The following is a 27030-nucleotide window of genomic DNA, read 5'->3' as shown; positions in this document are numbered from 1 at the left end:
GAGACGACGTACTTCCAGCAGAGTTTGAACATACTTATCGAAAATGAGTGCAATAGAACCCAAGTAAATGTTATTTGAAACTTAAAAATAATTTTCATTGTAATTAATAATTAACGAAGTATGATATAAAATGTAACTTACGTCTTGTCAGTATGAAGCACTAATATATATTTTTTCTTATGTAATTATAGATGAGAACATGACCGGCGGCAGTTGCTATAATGAGATGACTGACTCGACTTGCAGTTCTGCGCAGCGTGGCTCAACTGTTGAGTCGAAGTTGGAGTGTGGCGAAGACAGTGTGAAAATAGCAATGCCAGTGCCGTCGGATCAGAGTTGTGCGGATGTGAAAATTGCTGTTCACTGCCAAAGAGATGAGGGCCTTTCTTTACAAAGTGAATCTGAAACTGTGATTAGTGAGAACATAAAACCGGAGAGTGAAACTGAATGTTTGGTGTCTGCCATTAAAAAGTGTTTAAGTGATATTTGTAGCACTGTTGTGAGTAAAACTGCTGAAGACGCTAAGTGTGCAAATGAGAATAAAATCGCAGAAGACATGAAATGTGAAAATGGAAGTTCGGATCAGCACAAACCACCATCTTCCGAACAAGACAATTCAGATTGCTGTGTTCGTGATGCTAATATAGTGAAAAGGAAAGATTGTGAAAGAAGTAGGACTGTGTACAAAGAAACGTGTCAGAGTGTAAATGAACAATCGGGTTTTGATGAAAAACTTTCTAACCAGAAAGAAGTAATGACGGAAACTAGATTAGCCGCTTTGCCAAATGAGAATGGAGTAGAGAAAGTAGTGAATATCACCGAACAAATAGCTAATGATCGAATAGAGAATCGTTCTAACAATACAGGTAGTGAAAACAAGGACATATACCCCTTGAATAAACATGATATTAGTGGTTCCGACCGAGAAGATTACTCATTGCAACTAGTAAAGAGCTCAGAAGATCAGTCTATCGAAGCAGATATTGAAGATTCTGATGATGATGTACCCTTGATAAAAAGAAGAGAATTAGCACATAAGAGAACTGCTGCTAAGAAGAAACATTCCGAGATTCAAAGTGAACTCAGAGGAAAGTGTGCTGAAAGCAGTGTGAGAAAGAAAGCTGAAGACAGCTCGACATCTCAGCAAAATACCAGTGTATGTGGTAACATAGAAACAAAAGATGCGGAACAGAACAACACAATAGAAGGTAGGACTCTTCGGAACCAAAGCCATGCATCTCGTGAAACTCATGAATTTGCGGCGTTTTCAAATTCAAAATATCAAGTGACAAAATACAGAAAAGAGCACGCACCTCATCGTGGTAGACCTCCCAATTCCAAACGAAAGAGGGGCCAGAATCGAAGAAATTCGTATAATTTTACTGGAGCCAGATTCAGCGCACTCACTACAGGAGAAAGAGTTGGTTGTATTAATGAGAATAAATCATTCGAGAAATATCAGGAATTGCCAATTAGAATTCCAAATTATACACCCAGAAGATCTTGTGATAGAATGGATGTATCCGGGAATCCTTCAGGTCATTGTAGTGAGGATTCAGGTTTTTCAAACGCTTCTAAGGTGCAGAGTGATAAAAGCTGTGTGACTTGTCCAGAAAGTTGCGAGTCCAGTGGAACCGTTCAGAGTTCCAGTTCAAGAGCTGTATCTGGCAATGAATTTTCTAGAGCAGAATGCATAGAGCCGTACAGGCTTTTTGACAGAATGGTCGCACAGTATAATCAGCAGTGGAGAACATTCCCTCGACTTTCCTATTTGGCAGCCATTCAGTGTGTCAAGTTAGGTTTCGCAGGAGGATTTTTTAATCCAGCAATATTCAGTTGTCAGAATTTTAGAAATTCTTCTGGAAGTGGACAAAGTGAACAAATGAACAGGACTGGGAAAGAAGCACCTATTTCTGTCGTAAACACATCGGTAAATGCTCATGAGCAACAAACATTGAGTGACAGTTGTGTCCAGAAGAGGAAGAAAAGTGTCAGTACTCAAATCACAGAGGATAATTCATGTGATATTGTTTCTGCTAGTCGTTCTATGGAAGAAAACACTGGTAATAACTCTTCTTGTAACACGATCTGTCAGACTGAAAATTTAAGTATCGTGGAGTCAGCTGTAGCTGGAAAACCAACTGATTTAAATGCGGAGAAGGGAGCTTCATCACCAGTACTTTCTTTGCCTGATAATGCTGCTGATGAGAACAAACCGTTGCTTGTAAGCAAAAACACTGGTATTGTTAATCCTACTACCACCACTAGAGTGACACCAAAGAAAAAGCCGGCAATAATTGGAGACAAATACACGTTCCATCCAGTTGATGAACTTCATGTGGTTAAATTAGCCAAAGGTCAGAGGTATTTTGCATGTGACATTTGTGCTGGTGTATATCAAAGAGCGTTTAGCCTGAAAAGACATTACCTAAGAGCCCATATTAACTATAAGTATCTTACGGAAAGAGATATCTCAAATTGCGGGATAATTATTAGCGATAAGGCAGCTATGCATGTAGGTCATGCAAGGAAAGTGCTCTCTTCTAATGTAAAAATACCAGTCGATAAAAAATCAGATGAAGAAACGAAGAGTTCAGAGGAAAGGAGACAAAGTTTAAACTCTAACGAAGATGACACTTCTGTCACATTTCCGGATTTGTATCAGTGTCATAGTTGCAGTGTTTGTTTTGCTGAGAAGCAAGCCCTAAAATTTCATCTGGAAAATCATCCCAAAGATAATATATCGAAGCCATACGTTTGTGATCAGTGTCCTGCCAGCTTCCCAGATAAGCACAATCTGTTGCGCCATCAGATAGGACACGCTACTCGACTGTACTTATGCTTATTTTGTGATAAAAATTTTAATGCTGTGGCGTTGCGTAAAAGACACAACAAACTCCACGAAGCCGCTCAAGTTCATTATTGTTTTCTTTGCAAGAAAGATTTCAAAAAGTTAGTTGATCTCAAGAAGCATTTATGTACACAACACGAGGAGCATTATCACTGTTGTATTATGTGTGATGAACGTTTTGAAAGCAGAGCAGCTTTAGAAGCACATGAAGAGGAACATAAACAGCCATTATCGGAGCCGCCGCCACCAGCCGCAGAGATCTGTAATGCTCTTGAAAATACTGAACAAAAACCCGATCCACAACCAGCTCAGAATGAAGAAACAGGAAGTCAAAACGAAGAAAGCGACACGAATTCCCCCGCTTCGGAATTTCGTTATACGTGTTCGTTATGTCAAAAGAATTTTACTAATTACGTAAACATGTGTAAACACAGAAGAGTAGCTCATGGAACTGTTGGTAAGCATGGAAGATCGAGAACTTCAGAGTCCATTGCCAGTAGCCAAAGCAGCAGTCGAAGTCAGAGCCCTTCCATGGATGTTAGTATTAAATCTGAGACGACTCCTCCGCCACCACCACCATCGGCACCAGTATCGGTGAAAACGGAACAACCAGAGGACGAGGAAGAACAAGAGGAGGAAGAGGAAGAGGAGGAGGAAGAAGAGGAAGAAGAAGAGATTGAAATCCCAATGGATCCAGAAACACGGTTTTACGCTCAGATTGCGGAAAATATTCGAGAGAATTTGATGAACTATCTGGACGGAAAGATACAAGCACAAGAGGGCTCGGAAACTAAATGTAAAGAAGCCACGAACGAACCAATGGACACAACGGCTACAAAATTGTCATGGGAGAAGTATAATTTTCCAAAAGACTTTAATGGTCGTGGGAGTACAATTGAAGAACTCTCTCAGTTAGACATTTCAACTCAGTTGGCGATGCAGCAAAATCTTGAAAGAGTCAACTCTGAGAATGCTGACAACAAAGAAGCAGATAGTGTAGTGAAGGTCGAGGAAATGGAGAGCTCTGAAGCAACATTTCCGCAGGGCCTTTATTTAGTGGAAAATAGTAAATCGCAAACCTCACCCAGCAAAGATTCATCTTCCGTAGTGCCTTGTGCAGAGTCCGAGACTGAAGCTAGTGATCCAAATACTCAGGAAATCAAATCAGAGGAAACTAACCAAGACAACCAAGAGACTGATCCTGGTAATGAGGAAAATACTGTTGAATTGAGTGGTGAATGGATCCGTCCTCGTAGCTATATCTGTTGCGCATGCGCTGCTAAATTCGTAGATCTTTATGAGCTTGAGGATCATAAGTTCTTAGCTCATCCGAATGTTTGGTGTACACACTTTGAAATAGACGAATCCACAAATGTCCCTTCTGATTTGTATCAGTGCTTTATTAAACCCGTTGGTACTCTCCACACAGCCGCCATTGTGCCCCCTACACCAGCTTTAGAATCAAAATGTACCAAGTGTAGTAGAGTGTGCACTTCTCTGTCGGAGCTACATCGTCATATGCTGGAATGTGGAGGAGATTATACATGGATGATGAGCCCTACGAAGAAGAAAAAGTGGCGACCGTTTGGAAGTAGAAGACGACGCCAACAAGGGAGAAGAGGCATGAAGCGAAATATTCCCAACACGCCAGTCAAGTTGCATAGACCACGACATCGATATAATGATAGTAAGTATTATAGATTAACTATCGAACTATTATAATTAAAATATGTAAGTAATTTGATAAACAATTGGTCTTTTATAATTATTTTACTGAAGACACTAAATACGGTAAAGATAGCTTTCAAGTCTTGATCAACTGGACAACGGAATATAAAGATAGGGTTACCATATTCTGAAATATCAAACTGCGGACACACTTCCATCTGGCTAACTCGTTATGTAAACATTAACTCTTCGACACAAGAATAATAAATTTGATCTTTTACTTTATAGTTAGTTTTTAAAACATGATGAAAAATGAATTGAAATATATGAAAATAATTAAATAAAAGTGCTTGCACAGCATCATCCTTGTCTATTCATATCTTTTAGTTATCTGGTCTTTCTTTGACAATTCCGTCTTAGAATACAAATAGCCAAACATATCTTTACATGTGAAATATCTGAAATTGAATTGAGAAAAATGCGGACAAATCAAGGAATTCCGGAAAATGTATGTAGATGGAAACTTTACTCTCAAAATGCAGACATGTCCGCGTAAATGCTGGTTTATGGTAATCCTAATAGAGATGTGTCAATGAATACTATCATAAATTTTGGATGTTAGGTGAACACTAAATTACGATAATAATAATAATAATAATAATAATAATAATAATAATAATAATAATAATAATAATAATAATAATAATAATAATAATAATGTAAATAGCGTACTATCCGAACGAGAGTCTGTTGAAAACGGGAGAAAAGTAATCAGCTGCAATTAATGCTTTTAGTTTTTCTAAAGCGGAAACAAGAAAAAAAAAATCCATTTATTATACTAATTTTTTCCACCCTACTAATAACTATAGAACTTTAAATTGTGTAATAATTAACTGTGGTGCTGCAGCTCTAGACTGTTACCAGCCAGATGGCGAATGGGTACTTGGATGATGCGTTAGCACATTTCTTTCAATGTAGAAGCTATGAATTCCCATCGGGAATTCAATCCGGGACCGCTTGCACCGAGAGTGACTGTGGTATCCTTGTGTCACACAGGAGCTCCTGTAATTAATAATAATAAAACCGGAAAACTTATTTGTAAATGTTTTTGTCTAATTTTGTGACATAGTGTAATATACTGTTCATAAAACATTAGTTTTTCTTTCTTTTTTTAAGGCACTAATGACACTATTCAACGAATGATTGCCAATTTGCCTCCAAAGAGAGCCACACGCAGAGTGATTCAGTTTAGTGAAGATGACATAAAGACTAGGAGCCAAGCAACAATTCATAATGTAAGCATTTGTTTTTTAGTATAAGGTGTCTTTGGTAACATAGCATATCTATATAGTATAATTATAATATATATTGAATTTGTTCCCATTATTTGGTTTAGCACTGAGGCTTTAGACACTGAACATTTAATTTAACGTAGTATTTGCTTCAACTGGAAAACTAAACCGAGCCACGTACACAGAAAGTACGCATGATTTAGATTTTCGTTCAAACATTTCTAGAAAAAGTACGGAAAATGAAATTATTTTTCCTTGTTTCCTTAACCAAAGGATTTCGTCGATCAAATATTAAAAATTTAACTTTCTTTAGTTAGTGTGTAAACGACGTGAAGCCCTTTTTTTTCTCTTCCCAAACGTTGTCTATGAACAAGTTAGCTCAAGTTTGTTCCTATCATACTTTGTATTAAAAAAAAAAAAATAAAATAAATAAAATAAAAAAAAATGCTTTTCTTCAGTTGGTTTGTAATTTAAATCATGACAGGTTGGACGACGCTGAGAATCAAATCTAATCTTTGATATGTTGAACGTCTAAATAATGCCAAGATATCAATGGTAGAAGGATTTCTCGTGGTAATTACATTTAACGTGTGTTCGTTTCTAGTGGTTATTTTGTGAATGGTTAACGTAAATAACCAAGAATGTCCATTTTACATTTTTTTTTTTTTTTTTTAATCTGTTGAATATGTGAATATTGTTATACTAGTATTTATTATTTTAATTATCAACTAGGCATAATGATGCGAGAAAGAACTTCGTCAATACTATGCGTTTCGCGTTTGTAAGGAAATTATATCAATTACTCTCTCATTTATCACCTAAACTTACTAGTTAGTAACCTGTAATGTTTTTGCCTGTGATTGAATATGTCATTCGCCTGAGCACCAGCATGTATTTTACATTAACCAAACTTATCACATTAATTTTCTAATAGATAAGTAATGCGTGAACACTATCATGTAGTACTTAGAGTAATGCTTTTCTGTCTTTGTGCATAATGTAGTCAAATTTGTCTCCAAGCTTATAATATCACTTCAACTATATAATTATTCATAAGGCCCGGAAGTTTCGCTGCAGAGAAGGGTAAAGTATGCTATGAATAACTAATTTTAACTTAGACCATTGTACTGACGGACTGGAATGGAATACAAGTAACTTATTAACGGTTGCTGACGTATTTCTTATTTTCTTGAATTTCCCTAAGGCAAGAAATGTCATAGTCAGATTGCATTTCCAATGACTGATTGTCTTTTTCTATGCATTCTTAACGAATTTACCAATTACTGTCATATACGGTATTCCAGTCGATTCAGTAATATTAAAGTTGGTGAAAATCTGCTTTGGTAGTAAAAGCATAGAGCGTTTATGTATGAAGAAGACCGCTTTGAAAATCTTGTCAAAATTTGGAGACAAAAGGAAACCAGTGTTACAGTAACTGGTTTTATATATTTTTGAGATCAAGTCATTCTTAGCTTGACTTCTGCCACCACTTCAGTTTCTTCAGTTACGGACACATCATATGAGGCTTTACCTAGAATATAGGCTGAATATTTTCCTTTTCTGGAAGATTTGCAGAAGCTTTCAAGCTAGTCAGATCTAGACCGTGTAGTTTTATCTCACCACCTTTCAAACTAGTCTTAAAGTTTCATTACGTATTGTCAAAAGTATTTGGTATAGTATTATTAAGAGCTAAGAAAAATGTATATTGGGTCGGAAAAGATAAACTAGAAGTCTTGACTATCGACTTATCAAGGTTTGACTGTTTATTGCCCAAAATAATAACTGCATACGAGCCTGCAATTAGGATAATGCTTTTAGCATCGAGAAATATGTAGACAAATGGAATTCACATAGCATAAGACTGCATTCTTCCTAGCTGCTAGCTATGTTTTACTCGGAAATGTAAAAATGAAATAAAATGACATTTTTCAGTTTAATGTCCATAAGGAGATGGATCATTATGATAAGTGAATGATGATGAAAGAATTGGTGGAATCAAAATGTGGGAGGAAACGGGAGTACTTTGAGATAACGCATGGATATGATGTCCACCATAAACTTACTTGACCGGGATTGAACCAGGGCCCCACGCACCACAGGTAAGCACTCTACCGCTGAGCCACCGTGCCCTCAACTCGGAAATATAGTTTATGTACTTAATATTTAACACAACAAAGGTACCTAGAGGCTAATACTTTTAAGATTCATGTATGTCTATAATGATGGTACCCAGCCGAAAATTTTAAATATTTAGCTGAAATGTAACTAATAATATAACATTCACTTCAGATTTGGTTAATATCTGTTCGTGTCGGTAATGACAGTAACCCCTGCTGGTCTAGCAGCTATCGCGTGTGTCTTTGATGGTCCCAGGTTCGATTCCCGATGGGAGAGCATAAAAAATTAATTTTACAGTTGTTTACTTTCATTAATCATCCGTCCCTTTAGCTTAAATGACATACTCGTGAATCGTTAAACTAAACTTAAAAAAAAAAAAAAAAAAAGTCTAATAGCATCAAATTGTCAAAAGTTTCGCTGTTAAACTGAAATTTATGATTTCCATGTATTTGAAATTGTTAAAGAAGGTTTACTTTTCACAAATTTCCGGGCCTTACGACACATTCGTAATAACTACTCTTTTTGCTTTACATATATATATAATAAACCCATTCAATCGTTTGATTTTGTTGGCTTTGAAAAATGTAGTGAAACTAAGAGTACTTATTGACGTAGTTAGCTGAATAAAATATTACTTACTAAGTTGATGGTGCTCTGATTTTGAAATGTAAGCTTATTTTAATCAACTAGCTTCTTGTTGAAAGTAACATTTGAGTAATGTATTTTGTCAAACTTTTATTGTCTTTTATTTATAGACTATGAGCAAGGTTGTGTGTTTTTCTCATATTTTTTTCTTAACATTATTTTTAATCAAATACTTTCGTTGTAATCAAATTACGTATCCTTATTGATGTTTTTCTTTCGCAGAATCACCTCTTAAGGAAAAGGTTTAAGGTAGTATTCCATTTCTTTGTTCATCATATGGCAATTCTTTCCTTTGTCATGTTAACGGCTTTTTTCTTTCTTTTTACATTGGTGTTATTTTATTTGAGTTTGGTGCTCCTTTCACGAGTTTTCGCATTGTAAATGCACTTACGACATAGAATGGGTTGCAGGTGATGGGATATGTATATGTATTTTTTGTTCTTTTTTTATGCGATCAAACATTGTCAAATGGTGTATTCCGAAAAGTGCAATTGTTACAAGTAGTATGTGTATAAAGGAGTCTGTGCAGTGTGTTAGGAGCAGTGTTGCCAGATTGGGCTTCAAGTAGCGAATTGGGCGACTTTTAAAGTACTCTGGCTACCAAAATTTCAAATTGGGCGATACGCTACTTTTTGGGCTACTGTTAATTATCTGCGAGCTATAACTCTTTAAGAATGTGCTGCTTTCTTATTTTCGTACATGAAATCACGAATTATTAGTTTTATATAATACAATAAAAGTCTTGTTTCTGGAGTATTTTATTCATAGTGAACAATAGTTATTATAGAACTGATATATTCGATACTAATTCAGTTCTTGTTTTAGTACTTTATAAATCTTCAGATCTGACGACACTATATTTTTGTTTTTCGGCTGTTACAGTATCACTAACTGTTCCTGTCTCAGTTAATGCCTAGGCTTATAATTGTACGGAGCTTTGTAAACGTGAACATAGCAAATTTAATCGTCTTACTATTGGGTTGGCAACTAAGTACCCGCCGTTTTTGGTGTGAGGCACCCATGCTCCACACTTCTGAACTCTGCCCATTGAGTGAAGATGCTTCTCTACAATAGTGTGGGAGCAATCCATTGTCTCTGCCAGTTCCCTGTTTGTTTGACGCGGATTTTCATGCAAAAGGTGGTTCAATCGCTCTTCATCGAACTCAGCTGGACGGCCAGAACGAGGTGCGTCTTTGAGGTCAAAATTTCTTTGAGCTTTGCATACCAATCACGGGCGGTTCTTTCAGCTATAGCACCCACTCCATACACAGCACAAATAATTCGAGCATCTTCTGCGGCCTTAGAACCTTGATTAAAGGTAAAAAGAAGGAGGTGTCGAAAATGCTCATTCTTCTCAACTTGGCATTCCATGTTAATGATCTATACGTAACAAGAAAATGTATCTTAGTAACAACGAAACATATATTTAGGTAGAACAATATATTCTCTTTCGAATGATGTACAACTTCGTGCCAAAAGTATTTAATGTCATACAGATATTCCGAATTTAAAAAACGGCGGGAACTTAGTTGCCAACCCAATATTTTATCCATTTTAAAATAATGAGTAAGTGAAGTTAGAATAAAAACTTTCAAAATTCCTGGCTCCCAGATAAAGAATTTAGTGAATTAAAGAAGTGAGGGATAACAGTGAAAGAAACATAATATAAAGCTTATAAAGTGTATTTCAGAGCCCGCAAACAGATTTAAGCAAACATGTCTCTAGGAAATCAAAAAGGTCGCCCATTTTACACTGTCAACGTCTACCCAGTTCATTGTGCACTACAGTTCTACTGCTCTTGAGGAAGTATGGAGTTGGTCCTAACACATCATCCCCCAGTCCGAAACTGCGGTCGCCGCCTGACTGTTGCCAACCCAGACATCATGTTACGTATTTCCAGCTCCAGATGTTTCCATTCAGTCAATAAGGATATAATATATTATCAATTCGTAAAAGTGAGGCTGGAAAATAATTCATTTTGAGATTTGGGCTACACAAATCCACTACTTTTGGAGCAGCACCAGATATGGCAACATTGTAGGGGAGGACAAATAACAACAAATATAATGTGCTAGTTAATAGTGTACACATGTACACTACGTTGCTACATGTACACTCATGTTCAAAATTATTGTCGCATGTCGATAAATATGTTGTTGTAGGAATATAATTTGATAACGAATTCGCCCGGTATTTTTTATAATGATAGTATGTGTATAATCGGCAAAGACATGTATGTGGCAAATTTCATGTCAAAAGAGCAGTAAATAAGAACAATAAAACTTCCTTGTCCGTTAGGAGCATTCTGTTTTACTCATTCTAATTTTCGTATTTATAATTCTTTTCCTGTGATATTTACCACAAATATACATTTCCCGATTATACACACAGTATCAGTATTAAAAGTACCCTGCAAAATCATTATCAAATTATATTCTTACAAGAAGACAGTTATAGATTTGCGACAATCATTTTGGACATGGGTGTACATAAATACGTTTTAGCATGACAAAGGTTTATTTCTTGCGATTTTCTCAAAAGCTACGCATAAGAATTTATCCTCAAGCATCCCATTTTGTTCAGATTAGTATGATCTATCGATTGTGTATGTTTTATCTGTGGACATTATTTGAGTTAAACAGAAATTAAAATTTTAGATTATTGATAATTGTAGGTTCTCTCTCATTTACCATGCCATGCATTGTCGTCTTGTTCGTTGTGTGTTGTTGAAGAGCATAATGAGCGTATATATTTCAATATCAGTTCACTTCAGTAAATAGGATGGTTGTCGTACAGCATCATTTTAGGTTTTTCAAAGAAATTAGTTTTTTTTTTTCAAGAACGACGCATGAGGTTATACACTTACACGTATCATATTATTCATCTGAGTAAGATCTCAGTACTTTCTCTAAGAAAATACCCTCTTCAAGATAGGACACGTAGTCCAAGGGCTGTGTGAAGGAAGTAAGGCCCTACATTTTACAACTTCTGTTCATAGTGATGATTCAGGTAATATTACGAGAAAAATGTCCCTATCCCCTACGGGACGATTAGTAAGTTTTATGTAGGCTGAACCAAAAACTACTTGGAGATTTCAATGGATACATATGATTTTGGACACCCCCTCCTACCAAAAAAAGGTAGTTGTCAGTTGAATACCTGCAGATATGTGTAGAAGTCTAACTAACACACCGTTTAACGAATCGGAACCAAGTTTTAAATTTCGCTTTTAGCAGTGATTTTTCATATTTCATAAAATAAAAGTAATTATTTTGATGAATAGAAAGTAAAAATTTGATTTTATCGAAAAATTTCTGCAATGTGTGTGTACATGTATTAGAAATGAATATTATTTCAGAGCAAGATCCAAAAATATAAATCCCTATGTGTATAAAGATGAAAGTGAGTATGTTTGTGACTTCGTACCTTTTGAACCACCCGACCGATCTCGATCAAATTTTCAGCATAGATGAAGTTCGGGCCCAGGATGATTTTTATCAATTCAGTTTGACGGTACAGAGTAGTGGAGGGGGAGATATTTAAAAACGATCGAAAATAACCGATATTAATGTCGAATCCATAGTTTTTGGGGTCGCTGAGATGAATAGTTACACTTCCGATGCTGTGTGCATTTAAAGTTTTTATTTCAACTCAGCAAAGCGGCTAATCGAAGCTAGTTAATACTCAAAGCAAAGTTAGAAAAGTTACAAGTAAGAAAATTTTATTTTTCAGTAAATTTGACGTATAAATAACTAAATCCCAAAACAAACCCCAGCAATTTTTATTTAAACTATAAGTTTCTAAAAAAGTGAATATACAGTTACATGAAAAAGCGATCATTATCTCTGTGCTCTTCTTAGAATATATGTTACACAGGCTTAGGGGAGATACTTCAAAAGGGACGAAGAACACATGTCGTATTTGCATACAGTGAAAAGTATAGAGAATTGCGGAAAGAATGTTGATTATATTTTAAACATGACTATAGAGTGTATGTTGTTGCCTTGTTGTTGTAAAGCCTTCTCCGTATTTCTGTATCACGTGATTACGTGGACGAATGTAATATCGTAAATTCCTTTGTCTTTTAGCTTCATACGAACAAAAGCAGATCGAAGCTAAAAATTATCTAATTTTACTGACGGGGAGAACTAATATTCAATCTTTAAAAAAATGAGATTACACCACTTGACAATGTTTGATTTTCGGAATATGCCATGTTGGTTTCTTTGGATGTTTTTTTCTTTGTGTCGCTGTTTATGGTGCACGTTCTAGTGGGTTGTTAGGGTGAGCGTAGAATGCACTTTCGTGTGAAAGTCTAGATTATTTGGCCTATGATACATTAAGGTGTCGCCATAAGTGCTCGCACTCATTATTTGAATGTAGAATAGTGTCTAGGAGTCGTGTTCAGAAGGTTTTTTAAAAGATGTTACTCAAATGTGAGAAGGAAAATGTAATGTTTGCACGTTTTGTGGTACTGAAAGCATTAATAAATTGTTAAAAAGGAAATAAATAATAATAAGAAGAAAAAGATGTCAATTGGGAATGAGTACTTGGTGTCATAGACGAAGTTTAATAGTGTGAAAGTCAAGAGTAATTTGTAAACAAATGATAATATCCGAAGAACAATTTTACCAAGAGGTGTAACTACTTTTTGCTGCAGGTTGGTGTGGAAAGTTTGCGTCAGTTAATAATAGGTTCATTTTGTATGGTTGTGTTACGTTGTTTTAATGCCTCAAATAAATTATCCTTACGTCTCATTGTTTGGTTCGGTCCTGTATTTGTGTACGAAAGAAGAATTCTTTTAGGGAGTTGCAATGTGGATTCTACTGCACAGAGAGGTGTAGTAGTAGAAATTAGAAGAAAGAAAAAAAAAAGTGAAATTTAATTAAGTGACTGTTATTCAGTATTATATTAAGATAACAAATAACCTCACAAATTTAATCCGATGTGTGTTAATGCCTAATTCTGTATTGGTAAAGATACAATGCAATAGAGAAGATAAAAAATGAGTTTCTGCCCTACCGTATCGATGCGCCAACTACCATAGTACCCGGCCTTCTTCATATTTTCTTCATATTAGCTACACATTTTCAGCTAATTTAGATCACTTGGCCTGTACGACATCGTATATCTTTACGTTATCCGATGTTTCGATTAACATGTGTGGCAATCGAAGGAAGGGCAGTATAACATGGTAGGTAAAGCGTCGGTATGTCACAAAGTACAAATTGACACACACAAGAAAAGAGTGGAGGGGGGACTTTTGAAACACCCACCAAAAATAGAAGAAAAGAAAGATAATGACAGAAACCATTACTAATTGCCGTTTAAGAGAGACTAATCCGAATTATAAATGTCGGAAAATTGTGTCCTCTAGATGGCTTCCTCTTCGTATACATTCTTCCAATCAATCATTGAGCTTCACCATTGCTCGCTGTGGAACATCTCAGCTGGTATGCCTCGAGTTTTGTCGTGAATTCTTTGTTTTTATTCATCAAATGTCCATGGTTGAATCATGTAATAGACTCGGCATTTAAGGTATCCTCACAATAAAAATATCTCAAAAGTGACAAATCCAAGGAAGAGGATTAGGGAATGACGGCTATCGAACAATCCTTGCAGTCGTAATATGTGGGTGGAGAAAAGGAATTCCTAAGCAGGCATGGAAAACGAATTACTTATCAAAAAATAGTAAATTATTATAACATAATACTGAAAAATGCACTGTAATCACTTGCATAAACACTTCACTAGTTATAAATGAAGTACTAAAAAAGAGAAATAACAGGAAAACTAAAGTAACATTGAAGCGGCCAAGTGGCGCCATATTGGAAAGCACTCATATGATAATTGTGCTAGATTGAAAGAAAAGAAAGTTTAGTGGATATATGTATATGACAGACGAGTTGCTCGGTAAAAGTATTAGAGATAAATAATAAGTGAAGACTGAAGTTTACACGTGTACAATTATGTTTAAAAAAAATTGCTAGCAGAAAAAAAATATGAATAATTAAAAAAAGAAAAAAAATAACGAGAAAGAATATAAACTAGTTGTCGTAGAGCAGTTTGGTATTACTACTTGAAAACTTCAAGTACCAGGTTAGCACAGATAGCACGCACTAGTTTTTTCTCGTCCAGCCTCTCGTTACTATCTGGAACGCCTCAATTGTAACCAACAGAATAGTAGAAATGTGTCTTATGTTTTTGAAAAGATTTTAAAAGGTCAGATTGGTGTCGAATATACAGCATAGATTTTGTTTTATGACTTCTGGCTTTTTTTCGGTGGAAGTGGTATTTTTTAGCAAGAGCAATTACTTGTCATAGGGCATGGATATTACGGTGATATTGCATAAGTTGGGAATAGAGGATTTCATAGTGACTTTTGTTTTGACTGAATTGTTTGCCGGTGAGTTTGAGTGGGTATCTTCTATCGAATAGTTTTTGACGAGAGGATGCCAAGACACGGGGTAAGGAACGTTGGATGTGGTAAAGGTGGGAGTTTTTGAAGTGAACGAATAGCCTGCTGTAAGTTAGTTTGTTGTCGAGACGTACTTTCTTCAGCCTGATCCACATGCAGGAAGGTTACAGGGAAGACCAGATGAATTCTGCTTGACACTTGTTTAGGAATCATAGGATGTATAGGTTGGCATATGAGGAACCCATACTAATGGAATTGATTTGAAGGTTTAATGTCCAGCCTTCTATTTTTGCCCGCACTGATAATCATTGCTACTCTTGTAGTGACAAATTCATAATCTTCTTGTCCTATAACACTCAACCAGATTATAACAGTAAATTTAACCGCATCTTCCACGTAAGTATGCTCTTCCCCCGATTTTTCTATGTCCCTCAAGGAGAGATGGGAAGCCAATTAACCATACTGTCCTAGAACCATTTCCCTGATCTTATTCGTCAATGATATCTTGTTTCATTAAACTCAGTTTGTCATACACCTTTTATCTTCTTTTGATTTATTTATTCAATTTTGTATTTGTATTTCGTGTATATTGTTTGTACTATGTTGCCTTTCATTAAGTCACTAACATGTTTTTCAGCTATTCATTGATTAATCTCTGTTATCAATTCTGTATAACCTTGTTCTTCTTACAGAATTATACATGTATAATTTTCTTCTTCATTTGTTAATCTTTCTCTCTCCTAAGAAATATAATGTAGTTGGATCGAAGGACTCGTGAAACAGGCATAGGAAACAAATTACTTCCCAGAAAATTGTGGACACTTGATTTATACGATAGTGTAGGAGGTCAGCTATAAGCTGAATATAATAGAACATCAAACTCTATAGTTGAAAAAGAAAAAAAAGCCAATTTCTTGCTTTCAATACTGAAATCTAGGGATTTCTCGAAGTTGATATCAAAAGAATATGAAGAGAAAATAAGACAGCATAAAGTTAACACAATACCTTTATACGAAGATCATGTCCATCAATCAAGTGCGTTACGGAATATTTGCGAAGTCGTTGAGTTTAGCCGAGGTAATGCATTTGTGGAAGATGGCTTATTTGATCAATAAAATACTTAATTTGGAAAGTGCACTGGAAGATTTTTTGATAGCAGAGGGGCATATGTACGATGCAATCCTGTATCATTGAGGTGTGGAATCTTTGTTCAAGTTGTTAGTGTTACGAAAACTCCACCAGAAACCTCAAAATGCGGAGAATAGAATTAAAGACAAGCTAAAGATAAAAAGACAAAAATAACTAGTCAAGTAAAGGACTTAAAAAGAAGCAAATGAATTTAAATTTCAAAGAGGAACAAGCAACTCTCGTGGATAAAATTCAAGAACTGGAAATAAAGCATAAACTAATGTAATCAAAGAACACAAGTAGATTAATATATCTTGATAGGAGTATGTTTTTTGTAGTGTATACGTGTATATTGTTTTGTTTGTTGTGTGAATTTACATGATAAATTCTATGTAAATACCAGGTAAACAAGTTGAAAATAGAAAGCAGACAAAATGGTTGAAGGACTATTGGATGGTTCAGACCATTATAAAATTCACTTCGATAAAAAATCTGAAATTAAACTCTGACCACGGAAATTTAGATAAAACGTGAGTACTATTATTGAATATATTTGTTAGAGGTCTACTTCCACAGGGTTTTCCGCATCTTGCGACGGAGTGTAGCGTAGTTGCTAACGTCTCATCTTTGATGCGAGCGGTCTTGGGTTCTACTCCTAGTGGTTCTAGCCATCCTGAGTGAAATTTTCCTGGACTTTGCTCATTCACACGAGACAAATGCTGCGATGGTCACTAACATAATGGGTCCTAGGCCGCTTCCTTCCCCATTCCTTTCTCTCCTATTCCCCAGGCAGTGTGATCGCCGAGGGACGTCATCCCTCACACATGATTCTGGGCTAACATGGCCATAGTTACCGAAAGCCCAGAAATTAATTCCTAATTCTGCGACGAAATCGGGCAGTTGCCCTACTTGAAAGGTCGGCATCATTTCAGTCATCGGGCCCGTAGTTGCAAAATCTATACGTAATTGCTCGATCGATATGTAACTCTCCAAACCCTTGTCATTACGGCCCCTAACTTTGTACGGTAATTTGATACGCCATTGCCCGTGAGGCTGAAGCCGGTCTTCAGTTATCTTAGTGGAACTTCCTTAGTGAGCAAGAGTCAACCAATATCTGCAGTATTTGGCACCCGAGCTTTAAGGCAAGCTCATCTCTTACCTGGTGAAGCACCAAGATACCAAATCTCACGGTCTAACCACAACCCGGCAGAGTCTAACCCAAATTTGGGGACCCCTGACCAGGGAGAGGGCCTGAGTCCCTTCCCTGCCTACTTTATGTCGTTGAAGCTCGTGCTGAGGTACCGCATACACACTGAAGTACTATATACTTCCTACCAGACCCAGTGCACGTGTAGGTCGCACTTGGGAAAAAGCCCATGGCCGCTATTCTTCCCCGGAGGGGCAGCAGGTCCCAAAACCCTGTTTCTCAAAATTACGGTGAGGTATTCCGTACGTTACCAGCACCGATGACTGATGCAGGCCACACTACATTCACAATCAGTGTTATTTGCAAGGTAGAACTCTCAGCCGGTAGCGATGAAAATGACTTAAACTTGTCTACCTCTAATTATGGCAGAGGTACCCGGATCCAATGACTGATGTATGTAGACTGTCTGCCTAAACGGACATGATCATTTGGGAGAAACAACTCCTCCCTCCCTCCCTTCCTAGAGCCGGCAGTTAACTTTCTCAGTGCCTCCAAAACCGTGCTGAGGCCTCACGTACATTTATCTCCCGAAACGAAGGGTACGTGTCGGTTGCCCATTTGAGAGCCTGACTGAAGTCTCGTCTTTCCCGGTGGGGGCGGTAAAGTTCTGTTTCTCTCAAGGAATAACCCCTGCCTAACTTATTTTACATACTGAGGTACCACGTACATTTACGACGCTTTTCCGGACCCAGGAGGATGTGCTGATTGCTCATAGCGGAAGCTTCACCTTCTCCCACGGTAGCCCCACGTCTACTGAAGTACCACATACACTCCCAGATCCAAGAGCACATGTCAATCACCTAGTTTAGAAAAGGGCCGTAGCCACTGCTCTCCCACTCTCCTTCCCGGTAGGTTATTGTTTTCCATAAAACCCACGAGGCTATATACAAGCCCCAGGTAGCCTAGAGTGGCTAGGCAGAGAGGATTATGTTCTCGTACATCATGAAATTTCCGTCCCATATACGCAGGAACAGGCATGCGGTTGGGCCTCCTTTCTCAGCACGGGGTTGGGGCCGGCCATGGCGGAGTTATCATTGTTTGATAGTTATAATTTTCACAATAGCACAATTTACACAATTTCACCAAACAATGCTTTTTTGAGATTCAGTCGAAATATTTTAATTCCAATTCATAGAACAGAGTTATATTCAATAAAACCTTTTAAATACAGTTATTATTTGCTGAACAAAACATTTTTTTAAATACATCAAAAACTAAATATCTGTGACAGTTTCGCCAGCTAACTCGGCTTCATCAGACATTATGAGATACCTCATTTCATAGTGTCTGATAAAGCCAAAGTTAGCTGGCGAAACTGTCACATTTAGTTTTTGATGTATAAAAGAAAAAAAAGTTTTGTTCAGCAAATAATAACTTTGTATTTAATTATATATAAAGCAAAGCTTCTGTTTTTATGGAAAATAAAACCTTAAAATTGTGATTTATTGTTTTTGCATCTTCAGTGGATATAATACATTTTTGGTATAATTGCTTTTGTTATTTAACGTGTAAGAGAAAATATATTCATTTATTATGTTCTAAATAAACGCCTTTTTCTGATTTTAGATATCATCACCGAATAAAATTTCAAGATCCTGGAGGTTATCGAGAGGCCCACATGGCAATTCTTCACAGGTCACATCGTTTAAATTAAAAGATCCAACACAGAAGAAGGCGAGACTGAAAGGTCATGCGTCTCCAGGAAGAAAAGTAGACCCAAAACTCACAGTTGGTTCACGTTCCGAAGAGGCAGATAGTAAAACTAACACTCAAGTGGCGGTTGGCAATATTAAAGCAAAGTTGCAAGAAAAGCTCAATGCGGACCCAGATGAATCGGTGAGAGTTACGAGGAATGCCTTAGCTAAGAGTTTGAACGAACACTCGGTGCCAAATAAAACTAAAGACGGGGATATTCTAAGTCCAAGTGAAGTTAGTAAGCCAGAAATGGGAGCCAAAATTTCTCCCAAGAAAGGTGTAAAAGCAGGTGTGAAAATTCCAAATTTAAAATTTGTTGGGCACAAAAAGAAGTACAAATTGATTTCCCAAAGAGCTGCTGCTATTCCCGAAAGACGCTTAGCTGTGGAGAAACTTGATCTCGCAGCGGAAGAAAACGTTGTGGTAGATTTAGAGGATGAATTCTTAAGGAAAAAATTCAACCGCATGGAAGACCATTTTGTGTGTCAGGGTTGTGGATTAGAATTCGAGAATGGCTCAGCATTTGATAGACATGGCAAAAAGTGCATTTATAAGAAACAGCTGGACGAGAAAAACTCGCCAGCGAAGGAAGGAAAAACTGTCAAAGAACCTCTTTCTTGTCCATTTTGTGGTAGAGCATTTGTGTACGGGTCTGCTTTGGAGAAGCATAGTCGCAATTGTATGCTAACTAATTCTAACAACGCCAGCAACAGTAAGATAAGTAACAAGCCGAATAATGAGATGGACATGCCTAAGCTGCACAAAGTTGAACCGATTGCCGAGAAAAGGGAAACACGGTCTAACAAAGAAGTCTCAGATATTCCTATCTTGTCTCCTGTGAGTGCATCAGAAAGAGGCGAAGGACAGGAAAAGGGTAAATATACGAAGAAAAAGAAAGGCATGAAAAGGAAGAAAGGAAAAGTAGTAAAAGAAGTGCAGATGGCACAGGAGGAATTGAAAAACCCTGAAGAGGGCGTAGGAGTTGAAATTTCTAGTGGCAAAATGCGGGGTGAAACTTGTACTATAAAGAATGAACAAAGTATAGAACAGATTGATGCATCCAACAATGATTCCGGCACATACGTGTTCAAAAAAATTAAAAGACGTAGGGGCCGCAAGAGGGGCAAGAAAATAATCCCAAAATTTAATTTGTCTATAGTTAAAACCGAAAAAACATCAGATACGGAAAATCAAGTAATTCCAGAGCAGGAGAATGCTCAAGCTGCACCCGCGGCAGAATTTGTACCAAAAGTAGCTCCAATGAGAATTAACATTGCAAATATATCAGTGCCTAAATATGATTCGTTAGGAGGTAGTTGCAGAAATACTGTGACATCTTCGAAAGGACCAAAGTTTAAATATTCTGTCAAGGGTAAGCCGTTGCCTGTGGCGAGTCGTAAGATCGGTAGAAGACGAAAGAGAAGGAAGTTACCTTCGGTAATATTAAAACAAAGTAAAGATGGTGCTAATCCTTTATTAACTGTTAAAATTAAAGAAGAGCCTATAGATGAAGAAGCAATTGTTGAAGATGGTGTAAGCAAAGAGATTATTGAGAACGTACATATTAAGGAAGAGGTAGTGGAGCCACAACAACAAGCACCTTTTCCATCTGTTCCACCACTTAAGAAATTGAAGAAAACTAAGAGGAAGTATGTCAGGAAGGCTATTATAACAAATAAAGCTTTAAGAATTCGGGGCAGAGGTTTGACGACCTGTCGTACATCAAACATACCCTCACAAAGCGAGGAACAAACACCACAAAGCGCTGTAATTGTAGCAGGAAATGAAAGCAATGACAATGCTTCCAATGTAGATAAATCACCAGTAGCTAAAACTGGTAAAAGGAAAAGGACAACAAAAGTGTATGATACGCCTGCCGACAGGGTTCAACTAAATCAAATTGTTATTAAACAGGAACCTTTAGATGTGCCTGATACGAATACCGAAACTTCTATGAATTTATCAGTAACCGAAAATAATAATGTAACTGAACTGCCATCTACCTCTCAGTCAAATGTTCAGTTTCCCAAACCAGTACCGGTAGTGCTTAAGGAGGTTGATAAACAAGGAACTGCTTATATGAAAACTAAAAAGAAACTTTCTGTTAAGAAGAAGAAATTCAAAGTGAAATCAGTGCACAAAATTTCTGGTATTTCTGTTTCCAGTAACCTTGTTGATGAATGTTCAACGAGAATTAGTACATTAAGCATTATAAATGATGGTCAAGAACTCGCTAGTCAAAACATACTTAAGAGTAACGAAGAAGTTATAGTCCCAAAAGAACCCGAAAAAGTTACAATCCCAAAAGGTCCTGAAAACGGAGAACCTGTTGTTAAGAAGCGAGGTCGAAAACCGAAGAAACCTACCACAGAAGTTCATAGAAATGCTGATTTACAGTGCATCAGTTCAAGTATTAAAGTGCCTCAGTTTAAACCTGTTCTTAGCAAAGTAGCTTCCTCTCCAAAGGATATTAAAATTCGTAAAATGGACAAACAACAAACATTTGCTGAAGGAAAACAGACAGAAAGTAGGACTATTGTTGTATCAATTCATTCATCTCCGACCAAAATAGTTACTTCTGAGTTACCATCTGCACATAGTAGGAGTTCTATAGAGATTAAACGCATCACGAAAAAGGTTGATGTAGGCACACAGTTCGATCTTGCTTCAGATTTGGGTGATATGCCGTTGGAAACTCAACCGAAAATGACTCCTCCATCCCCCATCTTTAAATCTCAAGTGGTTCAAGCTGATAATACATTAAGAGAGTTTTCTTCTGTAAGTATAGTGAAAAACAGTAACGAATTGCCATCACCTGTGGTATACAACAATGTAGTCCAACCATATACTTCCAAAAGTCCACCGAAATCTCCGAAATATAAGAAACAAACTTTTATCGATGACTACCTCAAAGCAATAGGTAAACCACCACCAAAAAGTCTGTCTGTGTACCAAAAGCCTTCACCAACCGGGATCAAATCGCCTCCAGTGCCAGTTATGATGGGGCATGTAACTCACTTATCCCCTAAAGATGCAGAAAACAGGATGGATTGGGAAGTGACAGGAGAAACAACGGTTATACATATAGATTCAACTAAGCAGCCCACCATAAGTGGAAGAACTCCTCCAGAAAACCAACAATGGGCTACTCCGACCTCATTTTTAGCGCCAGAAAGCCGAGAGATCAAACCGAAAGTGGAAGTCACAGAAAAATTTGTGAATGAAGCAGTTTCTCCAGATACAGGAGAGATAATCCGAAGTGAAAATAAAGTAATTCATGTATTCAATAAAAGCCTCAAAGACAGAAATGGAAGACGTCCAAGTATTGCAGTTCAGTATGAAGAATTTAAGCGACTCAAAGGGGAGGAGGTTTCAGAGCATGAAAAGAAGTTTATCGAACAAAGCAAGTGTCCATTTTGTACCCGTGAGTTCAAGTATTTTGGGTATTTCAAGAAGCATGTGCTTCATTGCCGCGAAAGATATTTACATGCGCAAAAGTTGCGAGCTGCCGCAGCAGAAACCACTAAGGATCCCAGTAAGGAACCTGATACAACACCGGAACACAATAATCAAAATAGAGAAGCGCATTACAGTGAAATAAATAAAGAAAATAATAAGAGTGTAACTCCACGACGACCATCAGACGAGGATAACCGAAACAATACTTCGTTATTAGTAAAAGATGTTCCGCAAGAAGAAAAGTCGCAATCTAGCATAGCATCTGATATATTTTGGTGTGAAATCTGTTGCAAAAGTTATTCTTCAGCATTCAATTTGAGTAAACATAAATTGTCGCAGAAGCATAAGCATAACGAGCGTCTCGCTGCGTGTAGTGAAAGTCCATGTGACGTAATAGAAGGAAGTGCTGATGCGAGTCCAGCGCCTACAGTTGTAAATGCTAAGGAGAGGACGAGCGAGGAAGAAGCTGAGAAGAACATCTCATTTGCTGAGAATAGAGTCGGCAGCCCAGTTCCTAAAAGTCAAAGCAATGAAAATAAAATTAGTGACGAGCAGAATAATGATCAGTTAATACTAAAAGAAACAGTAAAAATTTCAAATGATGATAATGTAACAACTACCGTAAGTGATAATAATTCCAAAGAAAATTGCATTTCTGATGCCAAGAAGACTGATAACATTTGCACTAAAGGTGATGGAATGGAAATACGCGAAGCAGATATTTCTTCTAGTGATGGGAATAATATCAACTGTACTGTAATGGAATTTACCAGGGGAAATGAAACCATGGAAAAGCCGAAAACTGAAGAGAATAATTCTAGGCTAGATAAAATACGCGCAAGTGATGAGGCGCATACAAATAATTCGGAGCAACCTAAATTGCCTGATAGTTCTTCAGCTACAAATAATAATAACGTACAATCAGTTGTTTTATCCTGTGCGAAAGAGTTACACAAAGAGTCAAGATACGTTAGTATAGAAGAACAAGCAATGGAAAGTGAACGTTCGCACACAGAGTTACGCAAAGAGTCTAAAGATGTTAACATGGAAGAAAATACAATACAAAGTGAATGTTTGCGGACAGAGTTACACAAAGAGTCTGGAGATGTTACCATAGAAGAAAGTGCAGTAGAAAGTGAACGGTCGCACACAGAGTTACGCAAAGAGTCTAGAGATGTTACCATGGAAGAAAGTGCAATAGAAAGTGAACGGTCGCACACAGAGTTACGCAAAGAGTCTAAAGATGTTAGCATGGAAGAAAATACAATACAAAGTGAATGTTTGCGGACAGAGTTACGCAAAGATTCTAAAGATGTTAGCGTGGAAGAAAATACAATAGAAAGCGAATGTTTACGGACAGAGTTACACAAAGAGTCTAGAGATGTTACCATGGAAGAAAGTGCAATAGAAAGTGAACGGTCACACACAGAGTTACACAAAGAGTCTAGAGATGTTATCATGGAAGAAAGTGCAATAGAAAGTGAACGGTCGCACACAAAGTTACGCAAAGAGTCTAAAGATGTTAGCATGGAAGAAAATACAATACAAAGTGAATGTTTGCGGACAGAGTTACACAAAAAGTCTGAAGATATTATCATGGAAGAAAAAACAATAGAAAGTAAATGTTCGCGGACAGAGTTACACAAAGAATCTAGAGATGATATCATAGAAGAAAAAACAATAGAAAGTGAACACTCATCTGTCGATACTACAATGAAGGAAGGCCTATCTGATAATGGGCAGGAGATGAAGTATGATGATACTAACGTGAGTACCAATCGTGTGATGACTTGTGAAATGAGTACTTGCAGTGAACAAGCACAGCCTGATGTGTTGCCCAATGAACAAACACAGTGTGATGTGTCATCCAAGCGTGAAAATGTACAAAGTGAAAATGAAGAAAGTATGATTTCTAGTAGTACAAAGGGAAACGATGATTTGTCGAAGAATTGTCCAGCCGATGGCCAGTCCCCGATTGTCGTAGGACGTAATAAGTCTCCTGGCGATTACGTGCAGGGTCATAACGTAAGCAAGGATGCAGATACTTTTGATCCTTGTGAAAGCAATATCCCCACGAGTTTCGCAAGCAGTGATAGCAAAAATGAAGACAGCCATGTAGAAATGGAAAATAATGCCAGTAAGGAAAAAGCAGAAAATAACACAAGTATGGAAGAAATTAATAATGAAGGCAATAGTCTACGAACAGAAGCAACCTGTAAAAACGAACTGTCTGCTACTGAGAATCATGTGCAAAACATTCCAGATAAGCCTGATATAACTAACGAAAAGTCATCTTCAGAATTGGATAACCAAATAAACCAACTTGTTAAGGAAGGACAACGTTACCAAGCAGCCGGACGTGTTCTACTACCTTCGTGCGACAACCAGAATGAAAACTCATCTTTCCTTTCTAGTCAGCCTGAGAGTATATCATACGAGAATACGTCAGGAGGAGCTTACAGTATTTCGAAAGAACTCGGAGTTCCTTATGACATAAGTAAAACAAATGAGTCATCATATTCGGACAACTTAAGTGCAGAAAATGTAGGTTCAAGTTTACCAGTGGAACCAGTACCTTCATCAGTACCACTTCAATCAACCCTGCAGCATCAAGTAATATCTGAGATTGAGCCAAGTGCTAATCATCCATCACTAAGCGAACAAACAGAGAATATACCAAAGGATCTTGGCTATAATGCGTACATAAACCCTCCTCCAGTTTCTGCGGAATGGCAGCAAGGAGTTATGTCATGGGATAATGCATCGTGGTCAGTGCCTCAGAATTCTGTTCCTGTCCCTCAGGAAAATATATGGAATGACGGAAGATACGTAGTCCCTCAACACTCGGGGCAGGCTGATAATGTTACTTGGAACCAGAATTATCAAGATGCCTCATCTGAATATTATTCAGGTAACCTCCTACCGCTTGATTCCAGCTTAGGAACTATTTTAGGTTCTGTGAACCAAGTTTTAGAAGATAACACCGCGACCATGGAATCCACAGAATTTGATGGATCTACTGTACAGTCCTACTTAATGATGTTAGACGATCGGCAGAATTTGGATGAGTTGCAAGCGGCAATGGGAGCGACGGATGAGGAAATGGCTATGCTACAGCAGTTAGGGGAGGGTTCATTCTCTTCCCAGGATTTCGTATATGACAATAATATAGATTCGGATTCCGATCCAACAAGACCTCTCGAAAATCCAGATTTAGTGGATTTGGACAATCAGACCATGAAAAAGCCAACGGAAAAGAGTGGACCGAAAGCTTCGACAGTGACTGAACATGTGAGAGCCACGAAACATGTTCCGGATTATCGAAAATTAAATTCTAACACAATGCAACTGTTATCTCAGTACGAGAAGAAAGAAATGGTATGTCCTGTGTGCAACCGCCATTTTCTAGGACTGCAAGCACTTGAAACACACATCACATGGGTTCACAAGATGAAGGATCCTAAACAGACGATATTCGAAGGAACAGGTAGTAAGTACCCAATAAATTTTACTTGTGTTCTAAATTTTAAACAGAAGTACACTCATGTCCAGAATTATTGTCGCATGTCTATAAATATGTTGTTATAGGAATATAATTTGATAACGAATTCGCCCGGTATTTCTTATAATGTTAGTATATATATATAATCGGCAAAGACATGTATGTGGAAAATTTCATGTCAAAAAGAGCAGTAAATAAGAACAATAAAACGAAAATAAAACTTTCTTGTCCATTTAGCAACATTTTGTTTTACTCATTCTAATTTTTGTATTTGTAATTCTTTTCCTACGAAATTTACCACAAATATACATTTCCCGATTATACACATAGTATCAGTATTAAAAGCACCCTGTAAAATCATATCGAATTATATTCTTACAAGGAGACAGTTATAGATATGCGACAATCATTTTGGACATGAGTGTACATAGGTAATACTGTATCATCTCTATATTTGATTGTGTGATGGACTTCTTCTGAAGTTGTAAAGAATTAAAAGATAATATAGCACTCTAAATTATGATAAAAATGTTCACAATTAACAAGAAATTTATTATGTTAAAAAAAAAATAAAATAGAAAATCTTGAATAGATTTACATTTATTAATGACATAATAGGAATGAGAGCCGTAAAGTTTCTATCGCTTTTATCTTTACTAAAAAGTATCTTTTATTTTTACATTGTGATTGAAATATTTTAGTGTTTTTGCTGAAGGTATTAGCTTGTTAAGAATCATAATAAATTTCCAATTGTGGATTTCCATCATGTAAATGTATGGGTAAACTATTGAGGAAGAGTCCGTGGAGATGAAGGCTGTTATCTACAACAAATCAGCTCATACTGAGTTCAAGATTGCGTTGTTCGTCAGTTGCATTACTTTATGGACACGGTGACTGAGTGGTAGAATGAATAGTCACTTTTGTGCAAGGAGTCGCTTGTTTGATCCCAGAACGTATTGAGTTTGTGGTAGGAAACGCGTGTTCGTGAGTTTTCATGAGACGTTACCGTTATATCTACGTTCGTATATTCCACAATTATTTCATAAT

General features: G+C 37.0%; 1 protein-coding gene across 6 annotated transcripts in view; it reads left to right on the top strand.

Annotated features, from left to right (window-relative positions):
* Positions 1-27030, top strand: part of LOC145668831 (uncharacterized) — a 273421-nt gene that overhangs the window by 225555 nt on the left and 20836 nt on the right. For 5 of the 6 annotated variants that reach the window (XM_081737011.1, XM_081737016.1, XM_081737012.1 and 2 more), the window contains 4 exons: positions 192-4538; positions 5696-5814; positions 8797-8823; positions 18894-25971. In XM_081737011.1, coding sequence (XP_081593137.1) covers positions 192-4538; positions 5696-5814; positions 8797-8823; positions 18894-25971 — 11571 coding nt within the window. The remainder of the gene's footprint in view (positions 1-191; positions 4539-5695; positions 5815-8796; positions 8824-18893; positions 25972-27030) is intronic. The other variant, XM_081737015.1, reaches the window with a different exon arrangement.

Source organism: Thermobia domestica, chromosome 13 (assembly GCF_964235325.1).
Source record: "Thermobia domestica chromosome 13, izTheDome1.hap1.1, whole genome shotgun sequence".
In the NCBI taxonomy this organism is placed as follows: domain Eukaryota; kingdom Metazoa; phylum Arthropoda; class Insecta; order Zygentoma; family Lepismatidae; genus Thermobia; species Thermobia domestica.
Note: the sequence above shows the minus strand (reverse complement) of the source record. Positions and strands in the feature narration are given on the sequence as shown.